Raw genomic sequence first — 18,478 nt, 5'->3', positions numbered from 1 at the left:
GGAGTTTTTTAAACTTACTCAAAATCATTTCCTTTTGATTATTGCTTAAATCATGTTTGTCATCAAGGGAGAGATTGTTGAGTTAAGAAATTAACTAAATTAATTAGTGATGACAAACATTATTTTTGGCAAAATAAATAATTAGTGTTGATTAATTAATTAATGAGTATATGTTGCTAATTATTTATTATTATGTTGCAGGCCTTAATTAAGTTGAGCAGCCCAAATGAAATGGAAAATAAAACAAAAATGTTGGGCTGAAAGCAAAGAAAGAAGCCAAAGAAATCAAATCGGGCCAAGCATATCAATACCCGATCCAAGCCCGATATGGTTTCAGAAAAGCAAATCCCTCTCTTTTGCTTAACCAAAAGCAACGTTCATCTCTTTTTTGTCCTAGTCAAATCAGAGTTTCAAAAAAGTAAGAAAGAAGAAAGAGAGAGAGCTTCTTCACCAAGCTAGTCACCAAAGAAGCAAGAGAGAGAAGGATTAAGCTTGAAAGGCAGATATCAAATCACCCAGATCAAACCAAATCTAGCTTTGATTAAAGGTAACTCATTTCCTCTTGCATGCATCAAATCTTCATCTCTTCTTCCCAACACTCTGCTCTATCCGAAATGGGATACGAGAGAAAGAGGATTTCTGTTCTTCTCTGCTGTGTATCTATGGTCTTAAACAAGACTTGGGGAACAAGTTGGTTTTCAAGGGCTCAGATCATGTTGACCATTGGAAGATTTCTATGGTTGCTGATTTATGGCTTTCGGGCAAGATGAGGAAGTCAGAAGGAGAATTTCTATTCTGAGGACTATTGAAAAAAAGTAAATCTGTGGTTGGTGAAGCTCAAGGCTCAAGGTGTTGACCTTGGGAGACGATCCCAGCAACATGCAAGGAGAATAAAAGAAGACTTCTTGCTCATTCAGAAGTAAGGAGAGAAAACCAGAGAGTGAGAACAGTGTTCTGTTAAGAAGTTCCTCTACTTGGATAATGCTTTCTTTCAAAGAAGCATTCGTCCAATACTGAAGAATTGCATCTAAGGTTTGCGAATCTGGTTTTGCACATAGCAAAGAGGCTGTTGATGAAGTCAATCTCCTTCATGTTTTTGCTGATTGTAATGTACTTTTCTAAGTTTATCTTTCTGTAATTTCTTGTGAGAAAAGGCATTGTGAGAAAGCTCAAGTAAAAGCCATGAGTGAAAAAAGGCTGAGTGATACACTTGAGAGAAAAGCCTAGAGTTATTTTCTGATTTCTTTGGGTTGGTTAAGTGTCTTATATCTTGTACCTGTTTGGTATCCCTTTCTTAGTTGGGTTAGCACTAAGAGTAAATAGTTAGGAGTTAGCATAGCCAATGTCAAGTTAGGTTAGAACTTGAGTGCGAAATTGGTGTATGTAATACTGTTAACTATAGTGAAATTCTTCCATAGTTGTGGAGGAGACTGGATGTAGGTTGCATAGCACAAGGCAACCGAACCAGAATACATGCTGATGTTAGCTTTTCTCTTCTCTGCTGAGTTATGTTTTCTGATTTTCATGAGACAAAAATAAATTGTCTCATATATTTCCGCTGCTGTGATCAAACAGAACCTGAATTGAAAGTTTGTTTAAAAGGGTAATAACTGCAACTAAAAGAAAGGCATAGATTCAACCCCCCTTCTCTAAGCCTACCACAACCTTCACTAACATATAATAAAGATTTTTCCTATGGAGGAAAAGTGGTTGTACTAGGTGAAGACTTTAGACAAATTCTTCCTGTCGTTTCACGAGAATCGAGACAAGATATCGTTCATTCAATCGTGAATTTGTCTTACCTTTGGAAGTTTTATCAGGTGCTCAAACTAACAAAAAATATGAGACTCTCTGTAGGGATGACTGTTTCAGATCAAGATGAGATAAAGCAATTTGGTGAGTGGTTATTGAAAGTTTGTGATGGTCTAATATGTGACAATATGGATGGTGAATATGAGATATGTCTTCCAGGAGATATTGTTATTCCTTCTTCGGACCAAGCATTTGATGAGTTGGTTCATTTTTTTTATCCAAATATTTTGGATAACATGTCCTCAAAGGATTTTTCAAAGCAAGAACTATACTGGCTCCCACGCTGGACATCGTTGAAGAGGTCAACAACCATCTGATGGCTATCATTCTTGGAGGGAAAAAAATATATCTTAGTTCGGATTCGATTTGTATTGGTGAAGAGAATATGGAGAGTCAACTAGATCTTTATGGTCCTGAATTACTGAATAGCATAAATTGCTCTGCTTTGCCTCCACATAAATTAATACTCAAAGTTGGTGTTTCGGTGATGTTACCGAGAAATATTGACCAATCCAGTGGTCTTTGTAATGGTACAAGGCTAAAAGTTAGGAAACTTAGAAATCATGTCATAGAATGTGAAGTCTTAACAGGTAACAATGTTGGTCATATTACTTTGATTTCAAGAATGAATATGGTACCAACAAATGAAACCATCCCAGTTAGATTCCAACGAAGACAGTTTTCATAGTAGTATCATTTGTCATGATAATTAATAAGTCTCAGAGACAAACTTTATCTCATGTTGGATTGTACTTGTCCAAATCAGTTTTCACACATGGCTAACTATATATAGCACTTTCAAGAGTTAAGATTAAGAGATGTTTAAAAGTTTTACTTATGAATCACGTAAAAATGTCTGCAAATTCAACCATTAATATTATTTATAGAGAAGTTTTTAAAAAAATAGAATTCTAATATAAATATTTTAATTTTATTTTAAATTTTATATCAATATATAATTATTTTACTTAAAAAATGTAGAATAATTATTATTCACTATTTTTAAGTTAAATTTGATTTTGATAATAATTTTATAAATTTTTTAATATAATAATTATTTTGTGTTTTTTTTAAATATCCAAATATATAATTTTTTTTTATTTTTATAAATTTTTTCATGCTCAACACGAATTCATATACTAGTTTCTTTTAATTTTATATCTCATTAAATAGACACTAGATACATGTCCAACAAAATTAACACATGTCCTTGTTCAATGAATCTAATTGTAATATATATGTTCATTAGAAAACTCTAACCTTTTTTTTATTATTATTCGTCATCATTAGTTGGCCTCATTGTTTTGAAGTTGTGTTGACTGTTGACATATAATGAATTATCATAATTGTTAATAATGTGGCCCCAAGCCCTTATTAGAATTATCAATTATGAGTCCATGAAAGTGTAGCCTACATATATTTTGTGAAGATACTAGGATGGGTTTTATCTTATGTATCCAAACCCTAGCTAGAAACTAGAAAGTGGCTTTATACCCATTTAATTTTATCAGTGACGGCGAATGAGTATATATATACACAGACTCATTCAATAATTATGTTGGGATGATTATGATATTTTAAAAAATATTATTAAAATAAAAAACATATATATATATATATATGGTAGATTTTATCTATTTTTTTAAATTAAAGGTAAATTATTTTTTATAATATATTTAATTATTATTGAATAAAATAAATTATATCATCATGATTAATATTAATTTTTAATTTAATTTAAATTTTGATAATTAAACTAATTAAATATTATTAAATTTTTTTAATTATAAGAGTTACAAAAGAGATTTTATTTTATAATTTTTTAAAATCACACATGTATTAATTAGATCTAACAATACAAAAAAAAAATTAAAAACTAAAAAGAATAAATAAAAAGAAAAATCAATAAAAGGCTGAATCATAAATATAAAATAAAAGAAATAGATAAGGTATTAATTGGGTAAGAGTGAATTCAATAGTTATTAATGGAGTTGATATATAAATAGTGTGATTTTGTAGGTATAAGGTTTAAGTGATGGTTTATTATAATTAATTAGTTTAGTTGTTAAAATTAAAATTAAATTAAGAGTTAATTTTAATATTTTGATGATATAATTCATTTCATTCAATAACTATTAAATTTATCATAGAATTTATTTTTTATTTAAGAGAGAATTGGATAGAATTATATATATATATATATATATGAATTAGGTTAGAAGTGTGAACTACTAGAATGAAACTGGCTTGACATTGCTTGAATAAGAGCGAGGAAGAATATTCTTTCATATTCTACAAGTTAATTAAAGGAAAAATTTATTGGCAGTAATTTTATTAAATTTTGGCCAACATATAATCAGTAAAAAAATGGAAATACTACATATCCATGTAACTATGTAACCAAGTTGGCCTAACAAAAAAAAAAAACCAATACTATTAAATGAAACGTGAAATACACGCGCCCAATACACACGAAATCGCCAAACGCTTCTTCTTCTTCTTCTTCTTCTTCTTCTTCTTCTTCTTCTTCTTCTTCTTCTTTTCACGCTCTTTTACGCACAGAGCGTCTTCTTCTTCTTCTTCGCCTTCTTATTCGCATTCCTCCTTCTCCTCATTCTCCTCCTTTTTCGCATTCCTTCTTCTTCACGTGTTTTCTCCTTATCATCATTCTTTTGTTGTTATTGATGCTGTATTTTTTTTGTCTTTCCTCCTTCTCTCTGGTGAAGAAGCAGTAGAAGGTGAGGAAGAAGAGTTTTGAATAGTGCAGAATGAACCGAACACAGTACTCATGGTAAACCGAACACAGTACTCATGGGAAACTGAACATAGTACTCATGGTGAACCGAAAACAATACAATTGTATAGTATTGAGTGAACGAAACATAATCCATCCATTATATAAAATCAAATTCAAACAATTTTCTGCAGAATGAACCGAACACAGTATTTATAGTGAACCGAACACAATACTCATGGTGAACCGAACATAGTACTCATGGTGAATCGAAAATAATACAATTGTATAGTACTGAGTGAACGAAATATAATCCATTATATAAAATCAAATTCAAATATCTCTGCCTGCAATTTACATATTATCAATTCAATTCAATTCAATTTAGTACACTTTCGTCCATTTAATTCAATTCAAATTAGCAATTACATTCCATTCAATTCGATTCAAAATTGAATAATCCAAACTTTGTCAATTTGATTCGTTTCAGAAGAATAATCCAAATCGCTTTCCTGTTTACCAAAAAATTATGAACCCCTAAACACTGAACCCTAAACCCTAAACCCTAAACCCTAAATACTAAAACCAGAACCCTGAACCATAAACCCTAAATCCCTAAAACCCTAAAAGCTAAACCCTAAATCCTACACCCTAAAACCTAAACCCTAAACCCTAAACCCTGAACCCGAGCCATGAACACTGAACTCTAAACCCTAAACCCTAAACCCTGAACCTTACTATAAATCCTAAACCCCTAAAACCCTGAACTCTGAACCCTAAATCCTAGACCCCTAAATCCTAAACCCTCAATCATGAACACGGTGAACCGAAATTAATACAGGGACGAACCGAAAGTTTGAAATACACTAAACCTTGTAAACTGAACCCTGAACCCATAAACCTTAAACCCTAAAACCCTAAACCCTGAAACATATCGTCATTCTTTTGTTGTTGTTGCTGCTGTATTTTTTTGTCTTTTCCTCTTTCTCTCTCTGGTGAAGAAGCAGTAGAAGGTGAGGAAGAATAATTTTGAATAGTGCAGAATGAACCGAACACAATACTCATAGTGAACCGAAATCTTAGTTATGGTGAACCGAAATCTTAATTACAGTGAAACAATTATATAGTACTTAAGAAAGAAAACAGAACATATTGGTCTAATTTTTGTTAGACTTCTTTCTGCGGACCGAACTGAAAACATGAAAGTGATGAACCACCTCCTTAGTACTTACCGAACCGAAAAGTTACTCACATTTACTCAGAGTTACTCACAATTATTGACACTCACAATTACTCATAGTTACATATTATCAATTCAATTGAATTCAATTCAGATGTAAATAACCTCAGTCCATTCAATTCACTTCAAATAAAATTAGAAATTTCATTCCATTAAATTCGATTCAGAATTCAATAATCCAAACCTCATCAAATTGATGCATTTGAGAAGAATCATTAAAATCGCACTCATTCAACTGATTTGAAGTTGATTCATTCATTGTTTCAATTCAAAAGTGCAGATCGAAGAAGAAAACGAAGAAGAAGATGAACGACGAAGATAATTGCGTTGAATCCATCCAAATCCATAATGCAGAAAAGAAAAACGCGAAAGAGGAGAACAACGAATTTAATTAGGTTAAAGAAGAAGAAGAACGCGAAGAGGTTTACGTTGTATGAAAAAGTTTGCGTTAAAAAACGTTGATAACGCAAAATAAAGGATTCGTTATATAAGTTGTAAGAGGCGTGTGTAAAACAAGTGGGGGTGTGGGGCGTGGAGTGAAAGTTACATGGATACCATCCATGTAATTTTTACATGGATGTAGAGCTTTTCTCGTAAAAGAAAAGTAAGTAATCCTACACTATTGGATGAAATCTTACACCACTAAAAATATTATTGATGATTATTTGATGACTACAAATCACAAAAGTTACTGGTCCTCTAGCACTCTTAAGATAGAGGTATGGCATTTCAGAATTGAAGTAATAATATGATGAACATGCAGATCTAAATTAAGCAGTAGCAATCATTAACTTTATTATTATTAACGATCGGATCAAGTAACATAACAAATTAACAATTCGATCTGTCTATTCATCATCATCATCAAAGGTGCTATTCCGTGTATCTCTTTCTTGATTAATACTACTAGGTCTAGTGTGATGATGGTCAAGATCAAGTTCTCTAAATCTCTGCAAATACCTTGTGATAGGATGAGCATAATCATCGAAGCCAAGAGAGGCCAAAGCGAAGCATATGTCATCTCCATTAACCGTCTTCCTCCGCTCCTTCCGGCACTTGTCGGACGCCTCGCTAGTCACGAAGCTGATGAACTCTGACACGCATTCTTGCATGGTTTCTTTGGCTTCCTTGGAAACCTTGGCGTTGTGGGGAAGAATTTGCTTCATGATTCGACCAACGTTCGCTATTGGCACCAACTTCTCTTGTTCCTTTATGCTACTCTCTCCAATCTCATCCATTCTCTCATCATCATCAATTTCTTTCACTTAACTATATATATAGATAGTAATCCCGGTACGTTATCAACAATATTTTTTTCAATTTCTACCAACTCTTATTTATAATTGTGTTTAATAAAAGTGTTTTTCTGGATGTGTCTAATAAAAATATATTTTTTATGATTCTATTTAATAGAAGTGTCTTTATAGATATATTTTTCAGATGTATCTTCTTATATATGTATTTAAAATATAATAATTAATTATTATTGGCAATAAGCTGATAAATAATATGTTGGTATCCTATACTTTTCCATATAAATATACATGCATCCCCATATATACATATATGATGATAACTAGTCTTATTTTAACGAAAAATACTAAAAGACTATCAGAATTTGTTGATTTTAGTCATTAATATTTAAAAATATAAAATTAAATATATTATTAAATTACTAAATTAAAAAAATTAGATTAATAACTAAGTGATGGTTAAAAACAACAAATTTTAATCATCTCTTAATATTCTTTTATTTTTATACGTTCTTTTGTGATTATTTTTATTGTCATGATTGCTTATCATATCCACTACAAATAGTCACAAAAAAAAATCACTATAAATATTTTTTTAATTTTATTTTACCCTCTAAAAACAAATTTAAATCATATTTTTTTCTTTTTTTGTTTGATGGTTAAAAAGTTTGATTCAGATATAAATTTTTTTATTGGTTTAAATTTTTTTAAATTATTTAATTTTTCAGAATTTATATAACTAAAATTTTAGAATTCAATTCTTGTTATAAAATTTAGTATAATACAAATAAAAAAATAAAAAATTTACATAAATTAAAATATTAAATAAAAAATATATTAGAGATATAATATATTTATATTAATTAAATTGTCTAAGGTGATAATTAATTGAATGCGGTTTTTTTAAGATTATAAGTGTACTAAAATTAGTGATATATATATGGGAATAATGGTATGGAGAATTGGGTTGGGTAGAATTGAAAGTGTATGTGGGGTATGTGATGATGATGCAGGTCATGATCAGTTCATAATAATTGAATGGAGTACACAGTCATGTTTTTGGTTGCAAAAAGTAGACAAATCCCACCCGGATAACCTTTCTATCTCATTGGCTTCTTATTTTAATTAATGGACGTTGACAAGGCATTTTTTTAACCTTGCCTACCTAGTCAACACTTTTTCTTTTATCAATATATATACTTAATATTTATAAAAGATTTTAAAATATATAATAATTTTTGTAGTGTATATCTTTTGTCAATGTATACGTAAATAATTAATGTGAATTTAAATTATACTGATCATGTATATATAATTATATATAGAATGATAGAATGTTAAAATTTTGGTGTGTTCATTGATTCTAATTATTGAAAAGAGTGAAAATGAAAAAAGGAAATAATATTAGCCTTTTGAAAGTTCTAAGATAGGAGGAATAAATCCATGGGTGTTAGTATATTATAAATAAGAATAAAAGAATGGAATTCACTAAATGATAAAAGTATATATATTTTTCAAAGTTACATTTAACAACAAAGGGTTTGTACTTTGTACTTGTTATAAACACTAGTGGGTGTTAATTAAACTATACTCATCGAAATTTTTTAATTAGTGGATTGAATCATTCTCAACTTATTACACACGAAATTATATTCTTTAATTTTCACATTAGTTTCATTGCATGGCTTTTACTTTTATTTTTATGCATGTGGACGTAGTTAATAACTTATATATGTTTGACTTCTAACGTACGGATATATTTTCAATCTATTAGCAAGACTATATGACTACTAACACAATTTATTATTTTTAATTAGTAGTTAATTAATTAATAATATTATTTAAAATTATTAATTAAAAATGATACTAAACTAAAAATATTAAGTTATTAATTAAAAATACCAACGAATATAAATTAAAATTATATATTTGTTCTTAAACTTTTCTCTTATACTAATACTTATTGACATAGAATATAAAAATATATCAGATATTCATAAAATGATGCTTAATCATGGGGTACAAAATTTGTTTATAGAAAGTAAAGGCGTAAAATGCTCTAAAATAGTTTATTTAAATGAATTATTGGGATGTGGACACAAACTTTTTTGTAAGTTGCCTTTTTTTTTTTAATTTTCAATTATTTTAACTTTTGCTTTTTTAATTTGTTGGTAGCAAAAATGTTTTTTAATTTGTTATTTTTTTTTCTTTTTACAGTTTGTGAAGAAAAAATGTTTAAACGTTTTATATTGCTATTTACAAGTTGTGAAAAGCATATTATCTCTTGCAACAAAATGTATCAAATACATGGCCACATTCTTCTTCTTTTTTTTCCCGCAGGCTGCAAAAATCATGTTTCAAGATAAAAAAAAATTTATATATGTGTATTACACCTCCTTTTTTTTTTTTTTTTTGAGGAGTGTTAGCTAGGGAGTCAGTAAATTTTGTGATGTGTAGTGATGTGTAGTTATCAATTAGTTACTGATTAAATATTAATTAAATTTTAATAAAAATGTTTTCTCCTAAACTTTCTCTCCTTTTTTTTAAGAATTACGCCATTATATCCCATTTAAGAATTAATTAGTGTAATCATCCTTATTTATTTATTTATTTTGTTTTAGTAAGGTTATCGTCATTCTACTATACGACAGCGGAGTTTTGTTTTACAAGGTTGTCGAAATTCAGTGGGTGGAATCGGAATGTATGATCCGTACGACGGACCAACTGTCAATGAGTTCCAACTTCCAAGGTCGTTGGGAGTTTTCAATTTCCACTTTTGTTCCACCTTCCAATATAATCCATTTGGCAGCAAAACATATTAGCACGTAAGTAAAGTTGTGTTTGTTTCTAAGAATAAGATAGGACAAAACATAGGACAAGACAAGATACTGATGGACAGAAATACAAAATTTTGTATTTTTGTATTTTGTTTGGTAATAAACTAGAACAAATTATGAAAAGTCAATTTATTCCCATTATTTTCATTCAAAAAATTTGAGATAAAAAATATAACAATGAAAAATATAATTATAAAAAATTAATAAAAATAGTGAAAGAAAAAATAAAAAATAAGTTGTGTCCCTTGTTAGTGTCTCAGTGTCGATGGATACAAAATACACTAATTCAATGTCTCTGGACACACTGTTTCTGTTCTTGTCTCTTCTGTCAAACACAATTTTGTGTCTCAGGGTCCCACTGTCCCTGTCTTAGTGTCCTGTTCTTGTAAACAAACATAGTCTAAGTGTCGAACTTCAAATTTTACGGTGATAAACCTTTAAATGGAATTTCGATTTATGACACTCTGAGAAACAAAAAAATATATTAGCATGTATTTCATCATTTAAATTTGTTAAGACAATTGAGGGGGAATAACATAGTTGTAATTTTCTTTCAAAAAAAAGGACATAGTTGTAATTAAATTCAGAGAAAAAATAATATGTGAAAGTCACACAAAATTAATATGCATGTTTCATTGTTTTTTTCCTTTTGTTATTACTTAAAGCTTGATATATCTTGTATTGGCCATTGGGCATATGCATAAAATTCAGGTCAAATGAGATTAAGACTTCTAAAGAGATACCATCAGTTGCATATTTTTTTAATGGTGCCGGCTAAAGTAGTTTTTTTCATTTTATTTTATTTTTTAGTTCATTGATGAATATGTAATTTTCAACAATGTGATAAGTTATGACAATCTTAAAATTTTTCTATATATATATTTGGTTCCTGTTTAGTAAATATTTATTTTAAAATGAAAATATACACTAAATACACATAAATATTATCTTTAATCTTTATCTTTATTATTTTCAAACTACCGATCAGAAATTTCAATGGTATACACTATGTCGTATATGATTTAATAAAGTAATGATTAATTAACATCAACTGACAAAAAGCTATTGGGAACTACCAACGAGTTATATATAACTCAAATAGCATATTTTTTTCTTCTTATCTAAAAATTTTGAATTCAAGTCTCACTTCTAATTTTAAAAATACGGTGTATTCTCTTATCATCAATCTTTTACTGTTATAATAATCGAAATGATAATAATAATGGAGCATGCATGCACATACATTATTGCAAATAAAAGGCCTTGAAGCATTCCTTTGACCCATTATAATGAATGCTAGTTAGGCGAACAACGTTGGATTAATCTAGTAATTAGCTCATTAGTCCGTTTAATTTGTCTGGTGTAATCTTGTCAAGGGCGACTTTGTTTTATGCCTCGCAACAGCCTATGACCATAGTCCAATTTTCAAAGTATGCTATACAGCTGACCTCTATAGCTCATTGATATTCGAATATTGATGTTAACGATGTTAGTTATCAGTTTTTTGCCTAACACAAAATAGTATAATCACTGATGAATAGAGAAGACATATCATTTAAGAGGATCATTTTGGTTTTTGTCAATTTGTTTGCCATTATACGACAAAGAAACGGACGACGTAATAAACCTAAAATCTCTTCTTCACTTGGCTACTTGAGAAACCTGAATTGAATCAGTCTCAACAAGTTCCAGTCTTAGACATGATTGTAATATCATGGGTCTCATATAAGAAAATTCAACTAATCATGATTGGGTCAGTGAATGTGGTACAAGTTAGGCCTATTATGGGACCATTTGGGAAGCTTCAAAAATAATATTTTTGAGCTTTTGACTTATGAAAAGTACTAATATTAATGTCTGGTGCAATTTTCAAAATCAAATTGCGGCTTTTTAAGAAGTTATTTAGAAGCTTATAAAGAAATTAAAAAAAATGACTTCTCTCGTAATACTACTACGTTTTATTACATTTTTATAAAATAAGCACTTTTAGAATTAAAAATCTAAACACAAAATAACTTATTTATAAGTTATTTTTAATATAACCATTTATTATTTAAACTATTTTTTAAAAAAGAGCTTAATTAAACTGTTTATCCAAACTAGACCTATGTCTATTTAAGCTACAACAACCGAATAGGCCCAACTTTCATATCCTAGCTCACATGTAAGCATTCTATTAACGCTTTCTCATGTACCAGATTAAGTGTGTGTTTGGTTTAGGGTGAGTGTTTAGTTTATCGTTAATCATCTCCCAATATAGATTAAGTTTGCCATGAATGGTTACAATTGTGTTTGGACATTTTTTAGTTAAGTCAATGTGGATTGATTTTTTGCTCTAGACGTACTTCTTTCAGTGAAATTTAAGATAACATCATTCAAAAAGTATTCATGTTTTAAAAATCATGTTTGACAAAAAAATGTTCAAATACAAACCACATTGACATTAATCTGATTTTAATAAAAAATAATTTTATAAGTACATTCATACTAACATTCCTCTACAAACTTTAATCCAAACATACTAAGCTTTGGATCCATAATTTCTTCTTGGGATCATCCCAAAGTCTTAAGGATATGACACACAAAGGATAAAATATGTTTTTTCTTCCTACTGTTTGTGATTTTCTTTAAGAATACCTTTAACGTTTAATTTCATTCAATTTTATCCCTAACATTTTTTATTTGGGTCAAAACTATCCCTAATTGTTAACCCAATCTAAAATTTGAGAGACAAAATTGAAAACGTTGAGGATATTTAAAAAAAATTGCAAACGTGAAGTTAAAAAAAAACATACTTTACCTTACAAATAAATAGACAAGAATAAAGAAAACTAAGCAGGTGGAGCACAAGCAGGGGCGTCTGCCGGGCACCGGAAGTTGAATTTGGGCGTTCAAGTTGGCAACCGGTTGGCCAGAAGGGCGTCCAATTGTAAGTAAAGTCAATTTCTGAGCAACACCCTTTGGAAGAGAGTATAGTATGATTCTGGAAACAGTCATTTACATATGACAGGTACTTGTCACGCAGTTCAATCACTTTCTGGAAAAAAATCCTGAACAACCAGACCAGCTTCAGTTTCCTCTGCCTGTAGAGATTTGCATTTAACAGGATAAGGAAAACAGGCAATAGACAAAATAAACTACAAGCAAGACCAAAATATAACAAGTTCAGTAACAGACCCTTTTGGTACTAGCTGCATCTTCAGCCTGCTTAACCAATACCATACCCTCAGTGGTAACATGCTGGAAAATGTTACAAAAAAAAAAAGTTTTATACGCAAGTTAGCAAGAAAAGCCCAATTTTGATTGGCATAGTGATAGATTCACTACCACCAACCTGCTTAAATATACTGGAAACAGGATCTAAGCCTTCAGGTATTTTAGAAAACAGCCTGAACATCCGTGACAGATCTTCAACCTACACATTTAAGGAAAAATATGACATTACACTCGCATCAAATTACTAAAAGAAAAATCGTAACCATAACAAGTTAGAAGAATTTCAAGAGTACCTTGCCATCTCTAAGCAAAGCATGACATCCAGAGTGCTCTTTCTGGAGGAGTTGGTTTGCGTACACGGATAGCAGCTCATGTTGAACTTTCTAGAACGATATTCCGAGAAGGAAAAAATAAAACCAAGAGAAATGTTCAGAAACTACAATATGTGCAGACCACATTTTATGCTGTCATTGCATCAAAAAATTAAACTCTATTTTTGTCACCACCCAACATGGATGAAGACCACATTGCTGAAATAGCATGAAAAAGGCCAAGAATAAACCTCTAACAACTTTGGCTCGCTACTGGAGTGCAAATACTGAGCAACTCTATCTTTCTCCCGTTTTAAGCACTCCTCAGCCTGTGATAAAAGACATAACAACAAATGCAGATCAGGCAGTAATGTAAATGAGAAACCAAGTTACTGCAAGGACAACTGAGAAACCACACCTTGAGCATGTCAGGACAAGAATCTTCTAGGATCCAATTAGAAGCCTTTTGAGAGTAATAAGCAGAGGTGTCTTTAAGCATTGCAGATTCAAAATCATTCTCATAGTGATCCATTTTCCCCATCCCAATTTCAACAAATTATACATTCTTTAATAAAGTCCGATCAATCTGCTCTCCTTCACGTTCTTGATCAATCTTTAAACAGATAAGGGTTAGTTATCTAAATTTGTAAACACTTAAATCTAACATAACAAGGAAGAAAAACCTACAATAGAAATAACTGCATCTCTAACTTTCCCATTTAGCTCCTTGTAAACCTGTAAATAATAAATGCAAAAGTTTATTACGTTACGAAAAAATGGAATGACAATAATAGGAAAAACATCTAATCTGTAGTAGTATTACAAAACTTGTCTATATTTTTAACATGGAGAATAATAGTTAATTGAAAGAATTAACATAACACTATGTAAGGTTCGCCGTAACATTACCCAATCATAGAAGCAAGTTAAGCCAACTTCATTAAGGGGTGGGAGTGACCGCGGGGCAACAATGGAGGTTTCCAAATAGCGAAAGAAACGACAAAGCCAACCAACCATAATTTTATGGTTTGCCCACCTCTTTACAAGTTCTCTCAACATAAATTCATCATGCTTCTCTCTCAAAGAAGGTAATACCTGAACCAAAGGGGAAAGAAGTTACTCATTTGAAAAGAAGCACGAAAAAAAAAATAGTAATACAAGATACAACCGTCATAAGTACTGAAATCATGTGGACATATTTACAGTTAAAATGTACAAGATAAGTCAGATTTTACACCCCATCTATCAAAAAAGGAAACTCAATCACACTATAAAATATATCACCTATCTTGATGAAGGATTAGTAGGTTATACAACAAAAGGAAACAAAATCACTATAAAATATATCACCTTCTGAATTGCGTCGATACTAGTGCATTTTGAGCTGGAAGCTCAGGCAACTACACTAATCCATTTCAAATCCTTACCTCATACACCCCCTACCAAATATACACATCCATCTTGATGACGAGAGGATGAACTAATGGTATTTTTGTTTACACTGGCCACAAGAAGAATAAGCAAACCGATCTCTTGTTCAGTTTATTAAATTTTAAGACTTTAGCATTTACCTTATAACAAGTTACATTGATAGGTTAAACTAGTTACCAATACAGACCTTACGTTCCCATTTCCTCTCTAATTGATCAACCAAACAAGAGGTAGGCAAAAATTATTTTTCCAATCCATCTCTTTGGTTCCTGTCATATCTTTTTAATAATGTGAAATTTAAGCATTAACTTCATTCCATGTATTTCCTTCTTTGCAATGCTTTCACTCGTCTCTCTAGCCTAGTATATATCATACTCTCTATTTTCCCACTGCAGCATCACTTCCGCTACCTACAACTTGTTCTTGGGCCAGATACGTGAGCAGATGCCAGTCAATGGCATCCTCTCACTCTCAGCTTATTACCCTCCACTATCTGACTATAATATGTGATTTGTATTGTGGCTGCTGGTGGCCAAAGCATTTGTCACCCAGGTTTGCTTCCAAGAATCAATAACAATGACCAAACCAGTTACTCTTAGAACTACCATGAGACCTATGTCTACATGATACAAATTCTCCATCAGTCCCTGGAGCTTTAGAGTTTAGACAGAGACTAAACCATTCAAATTATGCTGGTGATCACAATCAATACCAATATACAGCACCTAGTCACCTACCTAACCCTTATAAGCAATTAATGATGACCAACCGGAAACAATCTCAAATGACAATGTTATACAGTTATACTCACCGTTGATTGGATGTACTCTTCAAATACTTCCTTCGTACTTGTCATAGAGTTGTTGGGAATAGTCATGAGGAGGCTTTTGGGTGCACATGGTATAGATGGTTCTGCATATCATTATACAAAAATGGTAAAAATAAGTGTTTTGTTGGATTAGCTTTTCTTGTTAAAAAAAAATTCTTTCTTTTTGAAGAAAGTACTGTTATTAAGTTTTAAACATGTTAAGATACATCTTAAAAAAAGTTTTTAATTATTTTCTTTTCCAAAAATATCCTTTACCATAATTAATACTATATTAACTTCTAATTTTCCCTCCAAATCCTAATTACGCCTCCGAATCCTAATTTCCCTCCACATCTATATTTATATTTTCCCTCAAAAGTTTTCTACACTCATCATCAATTCAATTTAGGACAAAAGAACTTTCTAAAGTACCTTCAATCTCATACAGAAAAAAAGTTGCTTTCATAAATTTCCATACACAAATTTAATCTTGGTTCACTTGCTCTTCTTCAACATCACGTATCTTCTTTTTTATGAATTTTTTTAAAGTTACAGTTTAAAAATAGGGTCTTTTTTATTGTTTTAAATGTCCAAGGGCTATGCATTCTTCTACTTTCTTTATTTTTTTTTTTATTTGCCATTTGAAACAAATACGCAGAACCAAATCCACCGTGGATGAAATTGAAAAAAGTGAAAGATATGCATCAAGAATAGGGAATAGATCGTTTACGTGTAAAGCATGATGTAGTCCTCGGAGCTGAAGTGAGGTTCAGGCAAGCCTTCTAGAATATTCTTGAGCCTGGTGATGCCCTTCTGCATGAAGTCCCATCCCTGCTCCAGGTCGATGATCTTCCGCTCACTCGTCGACATGAAGATGAAGATGGCAAGCTGTGGATTTGAAACAAAAGCTGCAAAGAACAAATGGTGAGGGCAATTGCTCAATGCAATTCCATTTGGTACAAAATAGAAATCGGGGAAGGTTGATGCAATTGTGGATTGGGAGCATGAGAGAAAGAGCAAACCTTGATATGGAGTCACAGTGCACACACTCACAACACTCACCTTGAAATTAATCAGAGTTGACTGAAGTCTTTGATTTATATCCACACACCATATTGCAAGGAAACACCTACGCTCAATAATTTCTTAGCTACCACCTGCCAGGTTTGAAATTTCTATAAATATGTTCCTATATGTTTTTACTTTTTTGAGGGGAGAGAGGGGTCGGGGCCATGTCAATTTACTATGGCTAAAACAAACTGCTTGCTCTGGTTTTGTACAGGCAAATTTTGTTAGGAATTCAAACAAGATTCAATTCCGTAATTCCTTTGAACAAGTCCACTTCTTTGAACAAGAATACACAACAAAACCAACAAACAAGCATGGTGTACAAAGTTATCTCTGAGCACAAAACCATTTATACCCCTTGATCAATTACTTATGAACAATCAAGTAACTGATTCAGGTAAGATCTATGAGTAAAATCTAAAAAGCTTTCAGCCAAGCAAATGAGACGGTTCAATCAAATTAGTATCCAACATAGACTAAAGTGACATGAAGAAACAAAAGATTGCTTAACACAAAATTTGGGATCAAGAGTTGACTAACTCAAAAAATGCTAACACCCTCCCTGATATAGTGTTAATAGGCGAGACCTATCTTTCTCCTCAAAACATGTGATACACCTCTTGAGGAACAGCTCCTCAGTCAAAGAAAACGGTGTGATTATGCTAGCATTCTTCTTCATCAAACCATTGGAGAGAAGATATTTGACAACCTTAGCTCTAGGAATAAGCCTCTTCTCCAAACTGTATCCAAAAAGCATCGGTCTAATGCGAAATGCCGAAGAATCCCAGCCGAGATTACTGATCCAAAAGCTCATCACTGCATTGAGTTTGTCCTCGGAACGTAGCATAAACTGAGGGTGCCTCTTAAAGGCCTCCGAAAAATCTTGTTCGGACCAGCCCCATTTCTTAAGGACATCAACTTTAGCATCCCATTGGGACTTAGTTACGGACTTTTTGGCCAGCAACACCACACCGAAATAAGACTGTGAAGGATCAAACCCCAATTGCTTCACTTCCTCAACTGTTTTCTTCAAATCAGCAGAGGACAGCACAGAAGGCCTAGTTCTAAGCAAATGGTGAATGTTGGCATTGGTCAACCCTTCATCAAGCAGCATTTTCACATTTTGAGGCACACGAACATCAGGAATGGATGATGGGCATCCAGTTAGATAAGCAATGGCTTTAAGATCAGAGGGAGAGAACCTCCTTACCAATTCGTAGAAGGATACTATATGGTTAAGGCTTCGAAGCAGGAAGCCGGGACTCTTTGTGGTCATGAGTACAATGTCAGAGGGAGAAGCACCTTTGGATGCCAAAAATTGAAACTTTGGCAAGATCGCTTTGGTGGGGTCATATGTGAGTACCACGGGAATCTTGCACATGATGGTGGTGATTTGGGAGAGTGAGAAACCGTGGGCTTTGAAGAAGGAGATGACGGAATCTGGCTTGACGGGGGTGTCAAAGCGAACGCGCTTGTTTGCTCTGAGAGCGTCTTCATGGGAGAAGCCGCACTTGGTGGTGAGGTAGGAGACAGTGAAAGAGTGGTGGTCATCGGGAGTGGAGGTGGTTGAGTGGCGGCGTGCTTGTGGCCGAAGAAGAAGAAGGTAAGATTTTGTGGATAGCGATGGAAGAGGGGGGATGTGGCTGAGGAAGAAGAGAAGAGCTCTTGTAAGAGAGTGATGCTTTGAGTGAAACATCACAATAGAGATTGTGTGCGGCAGCTCCGTGGTCAGGTTCGTATATTTTAAAATTTAAATAAAAGCTTAATT

General features: G+C 32.0%; 3 protein-coding genes across 6 annotated transcripts; 1 reads left to right on the top strand and 2 right to left on the bottom strand.

Moving 5' to 3' along the window:
* Positions 1-1,859: 1,859 nt before the first annotated feature.
* Positions 1,860-2,500, top strand: LOC130933604 (uncharacterized). The gene is made up of 2 exons (XM_057863230.1): positions 1,860-1,947; positions 2,061-2,500. Exons 1-2 carry the CDS (start codon positions 1,860-1,862, stop codon positions 2,498-2,500), a joined length of 528 nt encoding a protein of 175 aa, XP_057719213.1.
* Positions 2,501-6,464: 3,964 nt separating this feature from the next.
* LOC130944125 (nuclear transcription factor Y subunit B-5-like) lies at positions 6,465-7,024 on the bottom strand. Its single transcript, XM_057872295.1, has one exon. It carries the CDS (start codon positions 7,022-7,024, stop codon positions 6,635-6,637), a length of 390 nt encoding a protein of 129 aa, XP_057728278.1. The 3' UTR covers positions 6,465-6,634.
* A 5,338-nt stretch (positions 7,025-12,362) lies between these two features.
* Positions 12,363-18,408, bottom strand: LOC130970240 (cullin-1-like). 4 transcript variants are annotated; one of them, XM_057896265.1, is made up of 10 exons: positions 16,373-18,408; positions 15,646-15,746; positions 14,313-14,498; positions 14,091-14,138; positions 13,822-14,016; positions 13,655-13,732; positions 13,386-13,475; positions 13,211-13,291; positions 13,054-13,116; positions 12,363-12,959 (listed from the first exon to the last, which is right to left on the bottom strand). In XM_057896265.1, the coding sequence occupies exons 5-10, from the start codon at positions 13,942-13,944 to the stop codon at positions 12,903-12,905; spliced, it is 492 nt and encodes a 163-aa protein (XP_057752248.1). In that variant the 5' UTR covers positions 13,945-14,016; positions 14,091-14,138; positions 14,313-14,498; positions 15,646-15,746; positions 16,373-18,408; the 3' UTR covers positions 12,363-12,902. The 4 variants fall into 4 exon arrangements, 1 of the variants encoding a protein (XP_057752248.1); XR_009082031.1 differs by lacking the exons at positions 12,363-12,959; positions 13,054-13,116; positions 13,211-13,291 and having other exon boundaries at positions 13,391-13,475; positions 16,373-16,550; positions 16,665-18,408; XR_009082032.1 differs by lacking the exons at positions 12,363-12,959; positions 13,054-13,116; positions 13,211-13,291 and having other exon boundaries at positions 13,391-13,475; positions 16,373-16,550; positions 16,705-18,408.
* Positions 18,409-18,478: the final 70 nt, after the last annotated feature.

This window comes from Arachis stenosperma, chromosome 1, assembly GCF_014773155.1.
Source record: "Arachis stenosperma cultivar V10309 chromosome 1, arast.V10309.gnm1.PFL2, whole genome shotgun sequence".
Classification (NCBI taxonomy): domain Eukaryota; kingdom Viridiplantae; phylum Streptophyta; class Magnoliopsida; order Fabales; family Fabaceae; genus Arachis; species Arachis stenosperma.
Note: the sequence above shows the minus strand (reverse complement) of the source record. Positions and strands in the feature narration are given on the sequence as shown.